Source organism: Liolophura sinensis, chromosome 8 (assembly GCF_032854445.1).
Source record: "Liolophura sinensis isolate JHLJ2023 chromosome 8, CUHK_Ljap_v2, whole genome shotgun sequence".
NCBI lineage: Eukaryota > Metazoa > Mollusca > Polyplacophora > Chitonida > Chitonidae > Liolophura > Liolophura sinensis.
Window position 1 is genome coordinate 20,273,476 of NC_088302.1, and position 16,235 is coordinate 20,289,710.

At 39.6% G+C, this 16,235-nt stretch overlaps 1 protein-coding gene across 1 annotated transcript; it reads left to right on the plus strand.

Moving 5' to 3' along the window:
• The first annotated feature begins 7,327 nt into the window (after window positions 1–7,327).
• On the plus strand, window positions 7,328–11,617 carry LOC135472765 (protein fem-1 homolog C-like). Its single transcript, XM_064752435.1, has 2 exons — window positions 7,328–8,002; window positions 9,943–11,617. Exons 1-2 carry the CDS (start codon window positions 7,450–7,452, stop codon window positions 11,265–11,267), a joined length of 1,878 nt encoding a protein of 625 aa, XP_064608505.1. The 5' UTR covers window positions 7,328–7,449; the 3' UTR covers window positions 11,268–11,617.
• Window positions 11,618–16,235: the final 4,618 nt, after the last annotated feature.

Consider the following 16,235-nt stretch of genomic DNA (forward strand, 5'->3'; position numbering starts at 1 on the left):
AATGAGCTAAGTTGAGAATATCGTACCAGAGATGGGTTCTTGTTGAAGTGTGCATTTATATTATAGATCAGTAGTTAGTATTACAGATGTAGGTGATGCATGTATGATCTTTTGCTTCATATCTTAAACCATTTTAAATATTCCTTTTATTAGTTTTTAATGACACTCAATCTGTTCAGTAAATATGCTCCATAAGTCATGATACAGGAGACACACTAGATCCTCTTACAATCCCGAGAGATGTTAGCACAGCATGGATATGTTTTTTATATACACAAATATTTATTCACCATAACTACAAAAACATTAGGCTACATTCTGTACATTTTAAATTAATTTTTGTTTCTTGTTCAGTATGCAAGTTGTAACACATTATATGTATTATGATGTTTAAATATTTTGCATTATTTGGGAAGTATATCGTAGATCTAGCCAAATATTATCCCAGACCCCTACGATTGGTCAATATCCACAATGTTACATGTTCAAATCAAGCTTTTGCTTGCTGGGCTGTTGCCTTGCTTGATTAGGTGTGTGTGGCACTTTGTGAGTTTCCCCCCAAAGTCAGTCTCTCCTTTAATAATATAGCTGTAAAAAAAATAAAAATTAAATGTGTTCATTTGCCTGCTTTCTTTAAATAACCTGCTGTTTCACTGTTACATTATTAAAGCACAGCCATTTTATTCAGACTCGTGTAAAACCGCATATTGTGGTTGTTTTCCTATATTTCTACAAATAAATCATTTTACTGACAATGAAATTGTGTTTTTTGCTTTAACAATGTGAATAATGGAGATTTCTTCACAAGAATACATATTTAATATTTCGATTTATTCGACATGAGTAGGCCTTATAGTATGATAAAATTTTTGCTTAAAATGTAGCAATTCATATTCTACAAAAACAAGTTTTCTCGGTTTTATGCAGAATTTATGGATGTATTTTGGGGTTAAATTTGACTTGGGAATAAATGTGTTTTATTAATTTTCTAGTAAAACAATGTTTAAAATGAGTACTTTTTCCTTTGCCCGTTTTCCTCCATTCATAATGCTGGCCATCATCATATACGGGAAATACTCTTAACTACGGTGTAAAACACCAATCGATTCAAATCCTGACCTTTCTCTAATTGGTAGTTTCATAGAGTTATCCTAAGCCAAATTAGAAATCTCTGTACAAGTACTATCTATGCTTGGCCCACATCCTGTAAGTGGGCCAAGCACTGGTCGACTTTGTTTCGGTTCAACGTAACCGAAGGAGTGAGCTGTCATGTGTCCGACGTTTTGGGAATGGCTTTCTAGTGAGGCAGCACTATGAAAATTTAAATGAACCTTAAGCTGGGACCAACCATTATGATTGAGGGGTTCTCTACTCACCCAAAGGTTATAAGCGTTAACCTCACGTAACTTAAAAGCCACAGGCGAAACTGAATATTGGATATATACCGGGTGGGCATAAATAAATGGGCTGTACTTTGATGCTGCATTGCTCCATTATCCTTTGTTCAAACCCTTTAAAACTTTAAACATTCAAATGACATGATTTTCTTAATATACTGACCAATTTACAAGGTCATGGCTTGTACACAGCGTTGAAATGAAAACATAGCCCCAAAAACACACGTTCCAGTGACCCACATTGCATCACTTGTCGGGTGTCATGGGTAGAGCGCGCTCTGCACCTGTGTGACACGCTTCAATCAAGTTTCGTCTGGAAAAATTGTCTGGCGCTAGTGTCAGAGAAACCCTTCTGAATCAAGATGGTTTTCTCTGCGGCGGACAAGGAATTGATCACCTTTTCGAGGAAAACAAGGTAGAACATCATTTTGAAATGTCTGGAACATGCGTTTTTAACTCTATTTTGATTTTGGTCCCATGAACAGAAATCTTAAAGGATGAAATTGAAATTTGGTCTGTATACTTAGGACATAATGGCTTTTAAGTGTGTAAATTTTTAGAAGCTGACGTAAGAGGGTTTCGGAGATATTGAGTGTCAAAGCACGGTCCATTGTTTATGCCCTCCCGATGTATGAACATGAGAAATTAATGGTCAAGGGCTGGATGATGGCACGGCAATCTAGTGGCTTGACCAGCTCGTCCAGAAAGCCTCCCAGTAAGAATTCCAAATATGGACGGTACTTTATCCTTTCCCATAAGCTCTACCTATTCTAAGACTCAGCTGTATGTATTAAAATCCACTCTAACAAACGATATTGTCAGCCAGTTTTGTCACGCTGATAAGACGACGACAAGCATTTTTAAAATAGAAAGTGCTCTGCAATAATTCATGCAAAATTTACTGCATACAGCATGCACCGGCCTACCCGGCTTCTACATGCCATGTAGTGACCTTGAGGGGAAATGGCTCATCCTGTTGTTAGTTCCTAATGTACAAAACAATTCTTGTCTCTACTGATGCATAGGCTATTGTTTTTTAGTGTTTTAATAATGCAACATACAATGAGTAACGGCAATTGTGAACTACATGACGTACCAGTATATCTATTGTACAGATTATATTGTATTCATTTATTTAAATTTGTACTAACTCCAACTGGAGTGTTTTGTAACAATAAAGTGAATTGAGTTAAATGGAATTAGTAGCCAGAAACACCGTATCCGGCCATCAGAAAAGGGAAGCATTTTTTAAAAACACATTTCTGTTTCATAATTTCACTAGCCGAGGTAGGGTTACAGTTAAGGCTATATTTAAATTTCATGTCATTATACTGCACATACGCGCTTTTCGGCTTAGGCATGGTCGCCATACATTAATTTTTTATGCACCTTGCGGATAATTGTACCCTGACGTAGTTTCAACATCGCTGGTATATGGCGATTTATTATGTCTTCTTTTTTCGAGCTATGGATATATTGGGGGGGGGGGGGGGCGATTAACCATCAGTACACCACAAATCAGTAATACTGAACTTGACAAGAGTGAGCGTGTACCTGCACTAACTAGCCTAAATATATTTAGCTTGCACATTTATTTAAAAATGTACAGTTCATACAATCGTTTCATGTGTCACTTTTCAATATTTTTTTTTATCTCTGTACATTTGCACTTTGCATGTCTACATTTAACAACATAACCCTGATTACATGTATAGTAAACTGGTCTGATAGCGTAGGGTTTTTTGTTGTTTGTTTTTTTTTTACACCAAAACCAACTCACACTAACTCTTCTTAAAACACTCTGCTATCGCTAAAACAGGACAATACAAAGTAACACAATATGAGCCCAGTCAGAACAACTCACAATACAATGATACATGTATAACAGAATGACCACCCCCCCCCCCCCCCCCCCACCCTACAGTGAAAAACTTTGTTATATTCTGTACGTATAGCTCCTATAGCCTGTAAAATGTACGAAGATTTCGCTGCAGTGTCTCATGAAAATGAAATACTTAGCATTCAAAATGCAAAAGTTTCAGATTTTATTATTACTATTTCCTTCATCAAAACAGCCGAATATGACATGGTCAGAGTTAATTATCTCCGTGTTTAGAACTGAAGTCCTCCAGTTAGAAAACAACATCCAAAAGGATTGGAGCTTTACAAACGAGAAAAACTGGGTGTTTATTGTATTAATTTCTTTGCAACATGTAGAGCGTGAAGGAATTTCACAAATACCGTATTTACGCAATAACTGTCTTGATGGGTAAATATATTGTGTAGAAATTGAATTGTAACTGTTTAGCTTTGTTTTCTGTAACGGTCTCGTGTGGAAGAAGCCATATTGACGCGGCATTCCATGGTTCTCCACTCAAAACGTCAGCTATAGTTTTACTAGTTGCCGGTTTTCTATTTAATATTGAATCTAAATAGTTTGTACAGATTTTGGGGTCACTTATTGATAACCTTCCACCAGCTGGAATTTTGTCCTTATCATTAGGTCTAGTGGTACTTAAGTTTACCTTTTTATTCGCTAGGAAAGAGGTCAATGCTTTGTCCAACTTATTCCGTAAGATATAATTGTCATAATAAAGGCCGATTTTATATCTGACATGTATATCTCTTAACGATAAAATTTTGCCTTCGTTGTTCAGAACATCTCTGATAGACAGAATACCTGCATGGTGATTTCCAAGTATCAAAATAGAACGACTTCCTAGAATAGAGTATATTTTTATTATTCCAAAGGATTTGGTTCAACATCTGCATTACTAGTATCCTACCAAGCATCTATAACATTTGTTTGTAGAATGCTGGTAACTTTATATTCAGTTTGGATGAGCTATAATTGCAATAAAAAAAGAAATCCCAAGGACCCAATCTGGTTAAACACATCGTTCATCATCAGTTCTCAGTAACGGGGCTCATTCCTGTGTATAAACGCCTTATTCTAAAATCTATTACATTGAAACCCCCAGCTGACAACTTATTTATCATAGTTCTTCGTTTAACTTCATCCTTCTTGTTACCTCATACAAACTTAAAAAGTTTTTGCTTCATTTAATTACAGTAGCCTCTATTAACAGGTAACACACTGGCCTGCTTTACCAGTCTGGAAAGACCTTCGATCTTCGATAGCAATACATTGCCAAAGTATGTGAAATTTCTACCACTCCAGACATTTAAGCGCATGCTTATAGCTTCTGTGTACTGGTTTCAATATCTTCTTTATGCAATTTATTTAAACTCTTACCGATACGTATTCCAAGCGTTTTGCACTCTGTTGTATAGTGTTTACCTGAATTGAATTTGATCCTGCAGAGGCATCAAGTTGGTTTTATTAGTATTTAATCGGAGACCATGCAGGCACATTTTCCTGCCTGGTGTAAGATTTTAATGCAACAGTTACATACTCTTAAGTTCTTTAATGAAAGTGTTGTGTCGCCTGCAAAATATACACCTTTACCTTTTTGCCTTGAATACCCGCCTTAATTCTGCCTTAAAGTAAAATTTATAATCCCTGTGCAAAGAATAAACGCATACCGCGACAACGGGCAGCCTTGTTTAACACCTCTATGTGTGGTCGAACCTTTATTGGTAATACTGCTATAAGTATTTGAGTAAAGAATGAAAATCCATCTCGAAATGACAGGCCCGAAGTTAAATTTTTAGAATAGTTTTTCCATGTAATTGCATTTTATGGAATCAAAAAAATATTTTCCATGTCTAAAAATAACACCCAACCCTCGTCCTGGTAAAACTCCAATAAAACAAGTATAAATCAATTGGTTTGGTCGATTGATCTCCCTGGAATTAAAACTGTCTAGGAGAGATGAATTATGTTTGGTAACACCGTCTTCACTCTGTTAGCTATCGCTTTCGCTAAAATTTTATAGTCGCTGTTCAGTGAAGTGATAGGTCCGCAATTTTGTCACAAAGTTTTCTCTTTATCTGCATGTCTTTTCAATTAATGCAATTATCCGTCGTCATTGTGAAATACCGAATTCTTTAGTATCAAATGACATTCGAATCGACTGGAAATACAAGTCCTTAATAACAGGCCAAAGTATTCGGTAAAATTCACTTTTTAAGCCGTCACAACGTGGGGACTGATTTGATTTCAATTGTTTGACAGCATCAAAAAGTTCTTTAACGGTTAAATTCATACCAAGACTAGCTTTCTCAGTATCAGATAACCCTCCCACCTTTACACTTCCAAATACTGAATTATAAGATTCTTCAAACCCGGTCGGCTGTTTAGATTAGGCCTAATACAAATTGGAAAAGTACGGAAATACTTCTTGTTTGATATCTACCTCTTCTTCAGCGTCTACTTCCCCCAGTTTCAATTCAGTAATGTACTTTTTCAAACATAAAATTATAAGTTAAAAAAATATTTCGTGCTCACCATATCAAATCCATTTCATTTTTGAAGGCACTGCAGCACCCTGTGCCCTTTTCTCGTATATTTTATCCAAATCGTATTGCTCTAGCAATGCTTGACTATTATCCCTTTATAATGCATTAGTTAAGAAAGATAATTCTCTGAGTATTCCATTCTCTTCTTTCCTAATTAATGCTAACCTTTCTTTGCTGTATTTAATTCTTTATTTTGTATTTAACCCATTCCCAGCGACCTATTGGATCAAAGTTTTCTGTCTCCTTTCTAACTTTAGTAATCAAATTTTTATGAGTTTAATATTATATTCCTCTTCCAAAAAGTGCGTTATTGAACTTCTAGTAATTCGGTTTAAATCGTACGTTATATCGTTATCCATTTCTAGATGAATACTTTTATGGCCTGGTTTTATACTTGGCCTAATGTCTGCGAACAATGTTGTATTTTTGAAAGTTTTGGAAAAGAGCGAAAAATCAATTCCAGATTGCGTATCATTTGTCTTTCTCCACGTAAATCTCGAAGTAAATGAATTCTTTTCTGTCCATATATCAACTACGTTACATGCTGCAATCAAATCATGAACAGTCAGGCTGCTTCATTTTGAACTTGTATTTCCCCCTATAGATCTCCTTTAGATCTTTAGTTGGATTAAGAACTGTATTAAAATCACCTCTTATCATTAAATGAATATCACAATTAAGCAAAATAAACTGATTAAGGCTGTTAATAAAAAAAAATTTTCTTTCAGCTGCAGCATTAGGTGCGTATATCGTGACTACGCTAAATTAGCGTTTCTCTGAACATTTGTCCACGATTATGTACCTGCCATCTGAGTCAACCCATTTCTACTTAATCTCATATTTATGAGATTATGATTGTCATTTATGATTATTGCTACCCCTCTACTTACATTATTTCCATGCGAAAACACAATATTTCCACCCCACTGATTCCCCCAGTACTTTTCATCTTCAAAATTGCTGTGTGTTTCTTGTAATAAAACCACATCACATTTATGATTTTTCAGATATAGAAAAATCGCTCGTCTGTTGTTATCATTTCGGATACCCCCGACATTTAAACTCCAAAATTTAACCGCAGTTTTAGCTACCGTCATCTCTAGTGCCGTCCTCTCAGGTGCCCCATTGAGGGCTGTAAGATTTTGAACCCAGTTGCCCTCACTGCTATCAACAATGTTTGCAACACACACTGTTCAAGCCTACCCACTTGATATGACTGGACAGACTATAATGTTCTCTCGTGAACGAAGATAACCTCTACGTGAAAAAAAATGTTCATCAACAACAAATATCATTTTCGAACTTATTTGTCTCAGAGTATTTTCACAAATTAATAATTCTGTACTTAAAAACCGCATATAAAGCCCTTTTTAAATGAGACATGCAAGGAGGATTTACCTTTCAATAAAAAAAAATTTGCTTGGGGAAATCAGTACAGTTACTTCCCCTTCATAGACGGGCACAAACAGCGCCATCTGGTGTAAATTTCTTGACACATCGCCATGTTAGTTTGGCGAAATAACTGCCATACTCTTTTCGAACTTTGAAAAAATTTAGATAGTGGCAATACAAAGTAACTCATTATAGGTAGGAGGATCATTTGGCTGTGTAACAGCCTCGCGGCTCTCGGATGAAGGAAATGGAGTATCGCAGTGTCGTCTTCAACGCCGCGAGGGACGGTAAACTCAGTCGGCTGCGGATTTTTCTCGACCACAAATCCTCGGAAGAGATATGGCGGCTTGTTCACGCCAAGACGTACGGTGCTACCCCACTCATCATGGCCTGCCGAAATGGCCACCTTGACATTGTGAAATATCTGCTTGATATATGTGAGGCTGACATAGAACAAGTGGGCTCGGTGACGTTTGACGGAGAGAAAATCGAAGGCGCCCCGCCGCTGTGGTGTGCGGCCGCCGCAGGGCACCTGTCTATCGTCAAGATTCTGGTTGAGAGGGGTGGGGACGTTAACAAGACAACTTTCACCAACTCCACCCCACTCAGGGCAGCCTGCTTTGACGGACACTTTGATATCGTCAAGTACCTTGTAGCCCACAGTGCAGACATTGAAATAGCAAACCGACATGGTCACACTTGCCTGATGATCTCCTGTTACAAAGGGCACATGGACATAGCTAAATATCTACTTCAGTTAGGTGCAGACGTCAACAGAAAAAGTGTCAAAGGTAAATTTCAGGCTGTGAACAGTAACTGTAAGCAGCAGTGTTCAGCATGGATGTGATATAAAAAAAATCATCAGTATTCCAGAACTGAATATCAAATTAGTCCTACTTCAGGCTACTTGATGCCACTTTCACTCTGATATGTTGATGTTACTACAGCAGAGTCAAACATTTTACATTTACTTTCTTGGAGTAGTGTCAGAGATCTACTTCCACGTACCTCAGGCACTTATTGTGAGTCTCTGCGAAAGTATGGACCTCTACAAATATGCTTGCTACAATTTCAGCTGTCTCAGCGTTTTTTCCTTAGCCGGCCAATCTTGAAAATTACCACCCAGAGTGAAAGTGAAACCAACCTGTAATGGGTGTATGACTGCACTTAGTGACATGAAAATATTGGAGTGATGGTGGCGTCAAGTGGGACTACAGTCATATACAGGGATTCATGGCCAAGCTAGTGTGCTGTTTTAAATTTTTGGCATTCATCGTGACACTTTAAAGAAATCTCATTATAGTTCCAAGTGAGCTTTAGAAGTCGATCAGTCTGTTAATGTTTTTATATCTATCCTTTTAACATGAGCCATTCAATTAATAGGGACCATGATGACTCAACAGCACATATACAGAAAACAGAACTATCTGTTTTAGGTTCTTTGACTTTAGCTTACATGTACATATCAGTGTCAGTCTTAATTGGGGCTGCCCTCTGTGACTTTCGTCCCACTGTGACTTTCCAGTATATATAAAATGATTATATTCTGATCAAGTTAACTTATTTCGAACATAAGCATCAGTTGTATGTCCTATTGTGCTAGCACAGTTACATGTATTATACAAATAATGCACCTACAAAGTAGGAGACAGTGAGAATTTAATTAATGACTTCAGACAGATGGGAAGTTTAGGAATGAATACTTTGAGCCGTCCAGGTGGAGTACATTCAAAAAATATAAAATAAAAACAAAAAAATATAAATCTGTTCAACCGGATATATATATTTAAACAATTTCTTGCGTTCTGACTATCACCAAAATGCCAACAGAGATTGAGGTGAAAGTACAGATATGTATACCAACAATCAAGTGAGTAAAAATCATAACAAGGGCATAAACTTGTAAAACATGCTCTATTGTATTTACAGGTTTATGCCCATATTATGATTTCTGTAACATGAAAATAATGTTTAGCTGTGAGTCAGTCCTTTCTAGTATAAATATGCTGCACTCACAAGCACATCACTGTCTGCTGCAAGATATGTTCTGGAGTTTGGACTGATACTTTACACAGCAATATCACATGCAATAGCATATTGTAAAACTAGGTCAGAGTCTAAGGCTATCGATGAAGTAGATATTCCATTAATTTTAATTCAACCTTGAAATTTGCATTGAGAACACTTGATTTTTAGTGTTAGCGTAATGTGTGTATTATGCAATGCATTTTATTTTCAGTTTTATTTCATCGCTGTTCAAGCTTGAAAGCTGCTTTTATGCATTTTGTGCACGCTGGACAATACAAAGGTTTAATAGCATCAATGGCAAAAGCCAGTGAAATTTGGCAAAGGGAGGTAACTAATTTAAACAAATCCTACCTTACCCAATCAGAGGATTAGCCAGAAATGCGAAAGAGGGTGTTACATCCCTTTTTCAGGCCGTTCTGTTATACCACGGTGTCCGGATTTCATTTTCTCCTACATGTACCTCTTCATTGTTAAAAGTACTGAAAACAAGGTGTCCAACTAGCACCAGTTTTCTGTTTCACCTGTCCAAGCGGGTAGCTGGCTAAACCTATGTGCCCAGTATGTTCATTACGACATTTAATACCAAGAATCAATAAGCTTAAATTTTACACTAATTGTAAATGATCAGCTGCTAGCATATTAGCTACTGTAACGTAACTTTTTATTATAGGATTATAAGATGATTGCTTTTTGTTATTTTCAGGGAATACAGCCCTACACGATTGTGCCGAGTCAGGTAGTCTGGATATCCTGAAGATGTTACTGCGCCATGGCGCGAAGATGGAGCGAGACGCATATGGCATGACACCATTGCTGGCCGCCGCTATCTCTGGCTACACCAAAATTGTTGAGTTCCTGATCTCTAGGCAGCAATGTGCAAAGTCTGAGAGAATCAGTGCTTTAGAACTACTCGGGGCCACGTATGTGGATAAAAAACGTGATATGTTGGGGGCTCTGAACTTTTGGAGGCAAGCCATGGAGGAGAGATATTCTGACACCCGAAACCCTGTAGTTAAGCCCATTAATATCAGCAAGGTGGCAGCGTACGAGAATGCTGAGGAGGTGAGGACACTAGAACAGCTGGATGAGCTGATCTCTGATCCGGACGATATGAGGATGCAGGCCTTGCTGGTCAGGGAGAGAATCCTTGGCCCTGCTCACCCTGATACCTCCTACTATATACGTTACCGCGGCGCCCTTTATGCTGATATGGGCAACTTTGATCGCTGTATTACGCTATGGATGTACGCTTTAGATATGCAGCAAGGAATTTTAGAACCCCTCAGTCCAATGACACAAAGCAGTTTTTTGTCATTCGCGGAGCTCTTCTCTTTCATGACAACGGAGTGGCGGAGTCGTCCCACATACCTCATCGCATTTAATGACATCATGGCCGTCTTGACACGAGCAGTGGACGAATTGGAGAGGGGAGGCAAACTGCTATCCAAGACGGATAAACCCGAGCGAGACTTAACCAACTATAATCGGTTACTTGTGATCATTATGCATCTGCTGTGCTTGATGTGTAGAATTCAGACCTCACTGACTTCTGAAGAGGAACACCTCTTCAAGATAAAAGCTTATAAGCTTGTACATATGCACCCGAAAGGTGAAAAGAGTTCAAGTCCCCTGCACCTGGCCTGCTCCCGAGATACGACGCATGTTGGCCGCTATCCTGTCTGCTCCTTCCCCTCAGCCGAAGTTGTGCGTTTACTGGTAGAGGTTGGCGCGCCAGTGGATGACAAAGACGATGACAATAATACTCCGCTGCATGTAGCTGCTAGCAATAGACCCTGCAAGTCTGAGGTTATTCGAGCTTTACTTGGCAGTGGGGCTCACATTGATGCCTGCAATTGTGATAGAAAAACCCCTATGCAACTCATCAGAGGTTTAACAATATATGACATAGTCTCGCCCTTGAACTATCTTTCTCTGCAGTGCTTGGCAGCCAGGAAAATTGTCAAATGTGGTATCCCTTATCAAGGACAAGTTCCCAAGAAAATGGAAATGTTTGTGGAAATGCATTGATGCTGAGCTTAGCATTTTAAAATGCTTTTCCACTACCCAAAGGTGCTTTCGATAGGTATCAAAAATTTATCTAGTGTATTTTCTGCTTTGTATTATTAAATGTTGCCAACTGTTGATGAATCCAGATATCAGTTATATTTAAGTTTTCAACAAACTGACTCACATGTCTTTAGTGTATTGGTTTATCTTGCCAGTTATTTATGAAGTGTTATACCTATTTTATGTTTTGTTGGTAAAAATCATGGATTGAAGAGTAACTATACACTGGAAGACCAGAAAACATTGATATCAAAAAAAAAAAGTGATAGTAGTTGTGTTTTAGGAAAATACAAACTACAGAATTTATTAAAAGCATTTTAAATTATTATATCAATGTATTTGATTTCTTCATATTTGCTCTAAGTGTTATACGAGTGTAGGGGCCAGGGCCAAATAGTGTCTGTAAGACTCATAGAAAATTAAATGAATATCATGTTTCGAAAAATTTCAGGCGCTTTTTCCCAAAAATCCAATAAAAAACTGGATTACTGAAATTCACCTAAATTTATCAATGAAATAATGTAATTTCGGAAGCACATTAAATGACACTTGTGATGCCTATAAGGCACTATAAGGTGGACGAAAGTGTTTAACTTGAAAAGAGCTTAATCTCCCGCAACCTCAAAATAATTCATTCGAATACAGACATAATTCATGACGTGTATATTCAAATAACAGGACATTGCATAGCTTTTGGTGTAAATACTGAAGCTTGACATGTTATACAATATTGAAGGGAGGTAACTCTTTAAAACCAAAATTGCATATGTGTAGTTAACAACCTTATAATGCTATCTCGGTGCTCTTTGTGGCTGAATGCTTAAGCCTGCGTCTTTGAAGTGGAAAATGGTGGTTCATTCCCTAGTTGGGTCATGCCTAAGACTTTAAAATGGTAGATCCACAAGGAAACTGAATAATTATTCAGTGGCCGTAGGATGGGTTTCACAAAACTTGTGTATTTCATGGATGTTTTAGGAGCACACATACATGTATAATTGTGAGGCAGTAAAGGAAAGAACAAATAAGTTTACTGCTTTGGACCGTCTTCATACAGGTGCAAAGGAGTTTTACAAGTTTCCCATTGATAAGCTTTTTGGACAGCTCCCTTTGCGGTTGTACAGTTTCCACTACCAAAAATGACCTAAAATTTTACCCACAAATGCCCATCTGTAGAGGCAAGTAAATGTCCCAAATATTGTTTTTGATCCTGTAGAATGTCCTTCCATGCTCCAAGCAAACCTTTGCTTGGAACATGGTAGCTCAGCATAATGACTCAGGAGTCTCTCACCAATGCTGGCTTCCTCTCTGGCAGCAACCTGCAGATGGTTGTGGGTTTCTCCCGGGCTCTACCGGGTTTCCACCCACCTTAATGCAGGCCGCCGTCATATAAGTGAAATATTCTTGAGTACGGTGTAAAATACCAATCAAATAAATAAATAAATCCAAGCAAACCTCAAAACACCTTTCGAATATTAAAAATCAATAGAACTCTTGGAATCCGAAAATACTGGCAAGTTGGTCATGGACAAAATTTATGGTCATTTAGGGCAAGTTTAAATATGTATCCTTGCACTTTTATGTTGACAGGCTAAGTTTTAGCATGCAGCTTCAAATAGTTTGTGATGTATAAAAGAAAATTTTTGGAGTTTATACCAATCTGGCTTTGTGAAACAGACATCTGTACCAGTATGCTATGATTGGCTTAGCACCATGTATGGCTTGCGTCTGTGTGGGTTTGAGACTGGCTCGCCATGAAAAGAATGTTACATGCATACCCCAATCACACTTGGTACTGTTGTAGATGTTAGGACTGTGTATTACCAATCACAAGTGTCAATTCATAAACACTAGTATCCAAATGAGCTCTTTTAAAAGTGAGAAAGCTTATGCTCATGATATGATCAGAATCTGTGTCATGTCTTTCTGCCAGGTCGCATGCTGGAACAAGGGAGACAATCCTGGATAGTACTCTGGCCTGATTTACCTTTGAACAGAGCGTATCAAATAATGTTATCTTTTAAGCTCTACATATACTTTCCTTTCCTGTGCTATTGTTTAGGGAGCATTTTCCCTCTTAAAAGTCTTTATGTCAGCAAAGAGCTGTATGGGTACTTGTAAATCAGTGTGGCTGAAAGTTTAACAGCGATCCCCAGAATAACTAGCATAAACTCCAGCATACAATGTACAGTAGGTGATCCCTTCAATTTGATTTTCTAGTAAGTATGTATAAGCCCAAGTATTATTCACTTATCACTTCAGCTTGTTGTGCTTCTGCAGAGCATCCTGGAACCCCAACTGAAAAAATTCTCATGAAAATGACCTTTTTGGGGAACGGGAAAAATGATTTTACATGAATATAAAAATCACACACCTAAGGTATCTTCAGTCCGCTTTGAGAAGTCAAGAATATTTCACTGATACATATACACTGCTGGCAGGGTTGCCCATCATAGTTTTGTTCAGTTGTTGACACACCTCTTCATGTTTAAACGATTATGAACAGTAGTCATCAGGACAAACACAGAAAGCAGACACTACATGGGAATTGGCCAACGCATGGGAACAAACCAAACCACGAGAGCCAGACAAAGCACAGAAATCAGACACTACATGGGAATTGGCCAACGTATGGGAACCAGGCAAACCACAAGAGCCAGGCAAACCATAGAAATCAGACACTACATGGGAATTGGCCAATGCACGGAAACCAGACAAACCATAGAAATCAGACACTACATGGGAATTGGCCAACGCATGGGAACCAGGAGAGCCAGGCAAACCATAGAAATTGGACACTACATGGGAATTGGCCAATGCACGGAAACCAGGCAAACCACAAGAGCCAGGCAAACCACAGATATCAGTCACTACATGGGAATTGGCCAACGCATGGGAACCAGGCAAACCACAGAAATCAGACACTACGTGGGAATTGGCCAATGCATGGGAACCAGAGCCAGGCAAAATACAGAAAGCAGACACTTCATGGGAATTGGTCAACACATGGCAACCAGGCGAACCACAAGAGTCAGGCAATGCATAGAAATGAGTCGCTACATGGGAATTGGCCAACACTTGGGAACCAGGCAACCCAAGAGAGCCAGGCAAACCACAGAAATCAGACACTACATGGGAATTGGCCAACACACGGGAACCAGGCAAACCACAAGAGCCAGGCAAAGCACAGAAATCAGACACTACATGGGAATTGGCCAATGCATGGGAACCAGGCAAACCATGAGAGCCAAGCAAACCACAGAAATCAGACACTACATGGGAATTGGCCAACGCATGGGAACCAGGCAACCCACGAGAGCCAGGCAAACCACAGAAATCAGACACTATGTGGGAATTGGCCAACACACGGGAACCAGGCAAAGCACAGAAAGCAGACACTGCATGGGAATTGGCCAACGCATGGGAACCAGGCAAACCACAAGAGCCAGGCAAACCACAGAAATCAGACACTACATGGGAATTGGCCAATGCATGGGAACCAGGCAAACCATGAGAGCCAAGCAAACCACAGAAATCAGACACTACATGGGAATTGGCCAACGCATGGGAACCAGGCAACCCACGAGAGCCAGGCAAACCACAGAAATCAGACACTATGTGGGAATTGGCCAACACACGGGAACCAGGCAAAGCACAGAAAGCAGACACTGCATGGGAATTGGCCAACGCATGGGAACCAGGCAAACCACAAGAGCCAGGCAAACCACAGAAATCAGACACTACATGGGAATTGGCCAATGCATGGGAACCAGGCAAACCATGAGAGCCAAGCAAACCACAGAAATCAGACACTACATGGGAATTGGCCAACGCATGGGAACCAGGCAACCCACGAGAGCCAGGCAAACCACAGAAATCAGACACTATGTGGGAATTGGCCAACACACGGGAACCAGGCAAAGCACAGAAAGCAGACACTGCATGGGAATTGGCCAACGCATGGGAACCAGGCAAACCACAAGAGCCAGGCAAACCACAGAAATCAGACACTACATGGGAATTGGCCAATGCATGGGAACCAGGCAAACCATGAGAGCCAAGCAAACCACAGAAATCAGACACTACATGGGAATTGGCCAACGCATGGGAACCAGGCAACCCACGAGAGCCAGGCAAACCACAGAAATCAGACACTATGTGGGAATTGGCCAACACACGGGAACCAGGCAAAGCACAGAAAGCAGACATTGCATGGGAATTGGCCAACGCATGGGAACCAGGCAAACCACAAGAGCCAGGCAAAGCACAGAAATCAGTCACTACATGGGAATTGGCCAACGCTTGGGAACCAGGCAAACCACAAGAGCCAGGCAAAGCACAGAAATCAGACACTACATGGGAATTGGTCAACGCATGGGAACCAGGCAAACCACAAGAGCCAGGCAAAGCACAGAAATCAGACACTACATGGGAATTGGCCAACACATGGGAACCAGGCAAGCCATGAGAGCCAGGCAAAGCACAGAAATCAGACACTACATGGGAATTGGCCAACGCACGGAAACCAGGCAAACCACGAGAGCCAGGCAAAGCACAGAAATCAGACACTACATAGGAATTGGCCAACACATGGGAACCAGGCAAACCACAAGAGCCAAGCAAACCATAGAAATCAGATACTACGTGGGAATTGGCCAATGCATGGGAACCAGGCAAACCACAAGAGCCAGGCAAAGCACAGAAATCAGACACTACATGGGAATTGGCCAACGCATGGGAACCAGGCAAACCACAAGAGCCAGGCAAACCACAGAAAGCAGACACTACATGGGAATTGGCCAACACATGGGAACCAGGCAACCCACAGAAACCCACAGAAACCAGAATCTAGCGAAACGGAGGAAATAGGCCAAGATATGAGAATCCGACACAATCTAGGAACTAAGCAAAACAAGAAAAGCACACACGATA

What these genes read in the sequence shown, in the direction of transcription:
- LOC135472765 (XM_064752435.1), top strand. Translation starts at nt 7,450, where the DNA reads ATGAAGGAAATGGAGTATCGCAGTGTCGTCTTCAACGCCGCGAGGGAC. An exon ending in CAACAGAAAAAGTGTCAAAG is followed by an intron (nt 8,003 to 9,942) that starts GTAAATTTCAGG and finishes TGTTATTTTCAG; the next exon opens with GGAATACAGCCCTACACGAT.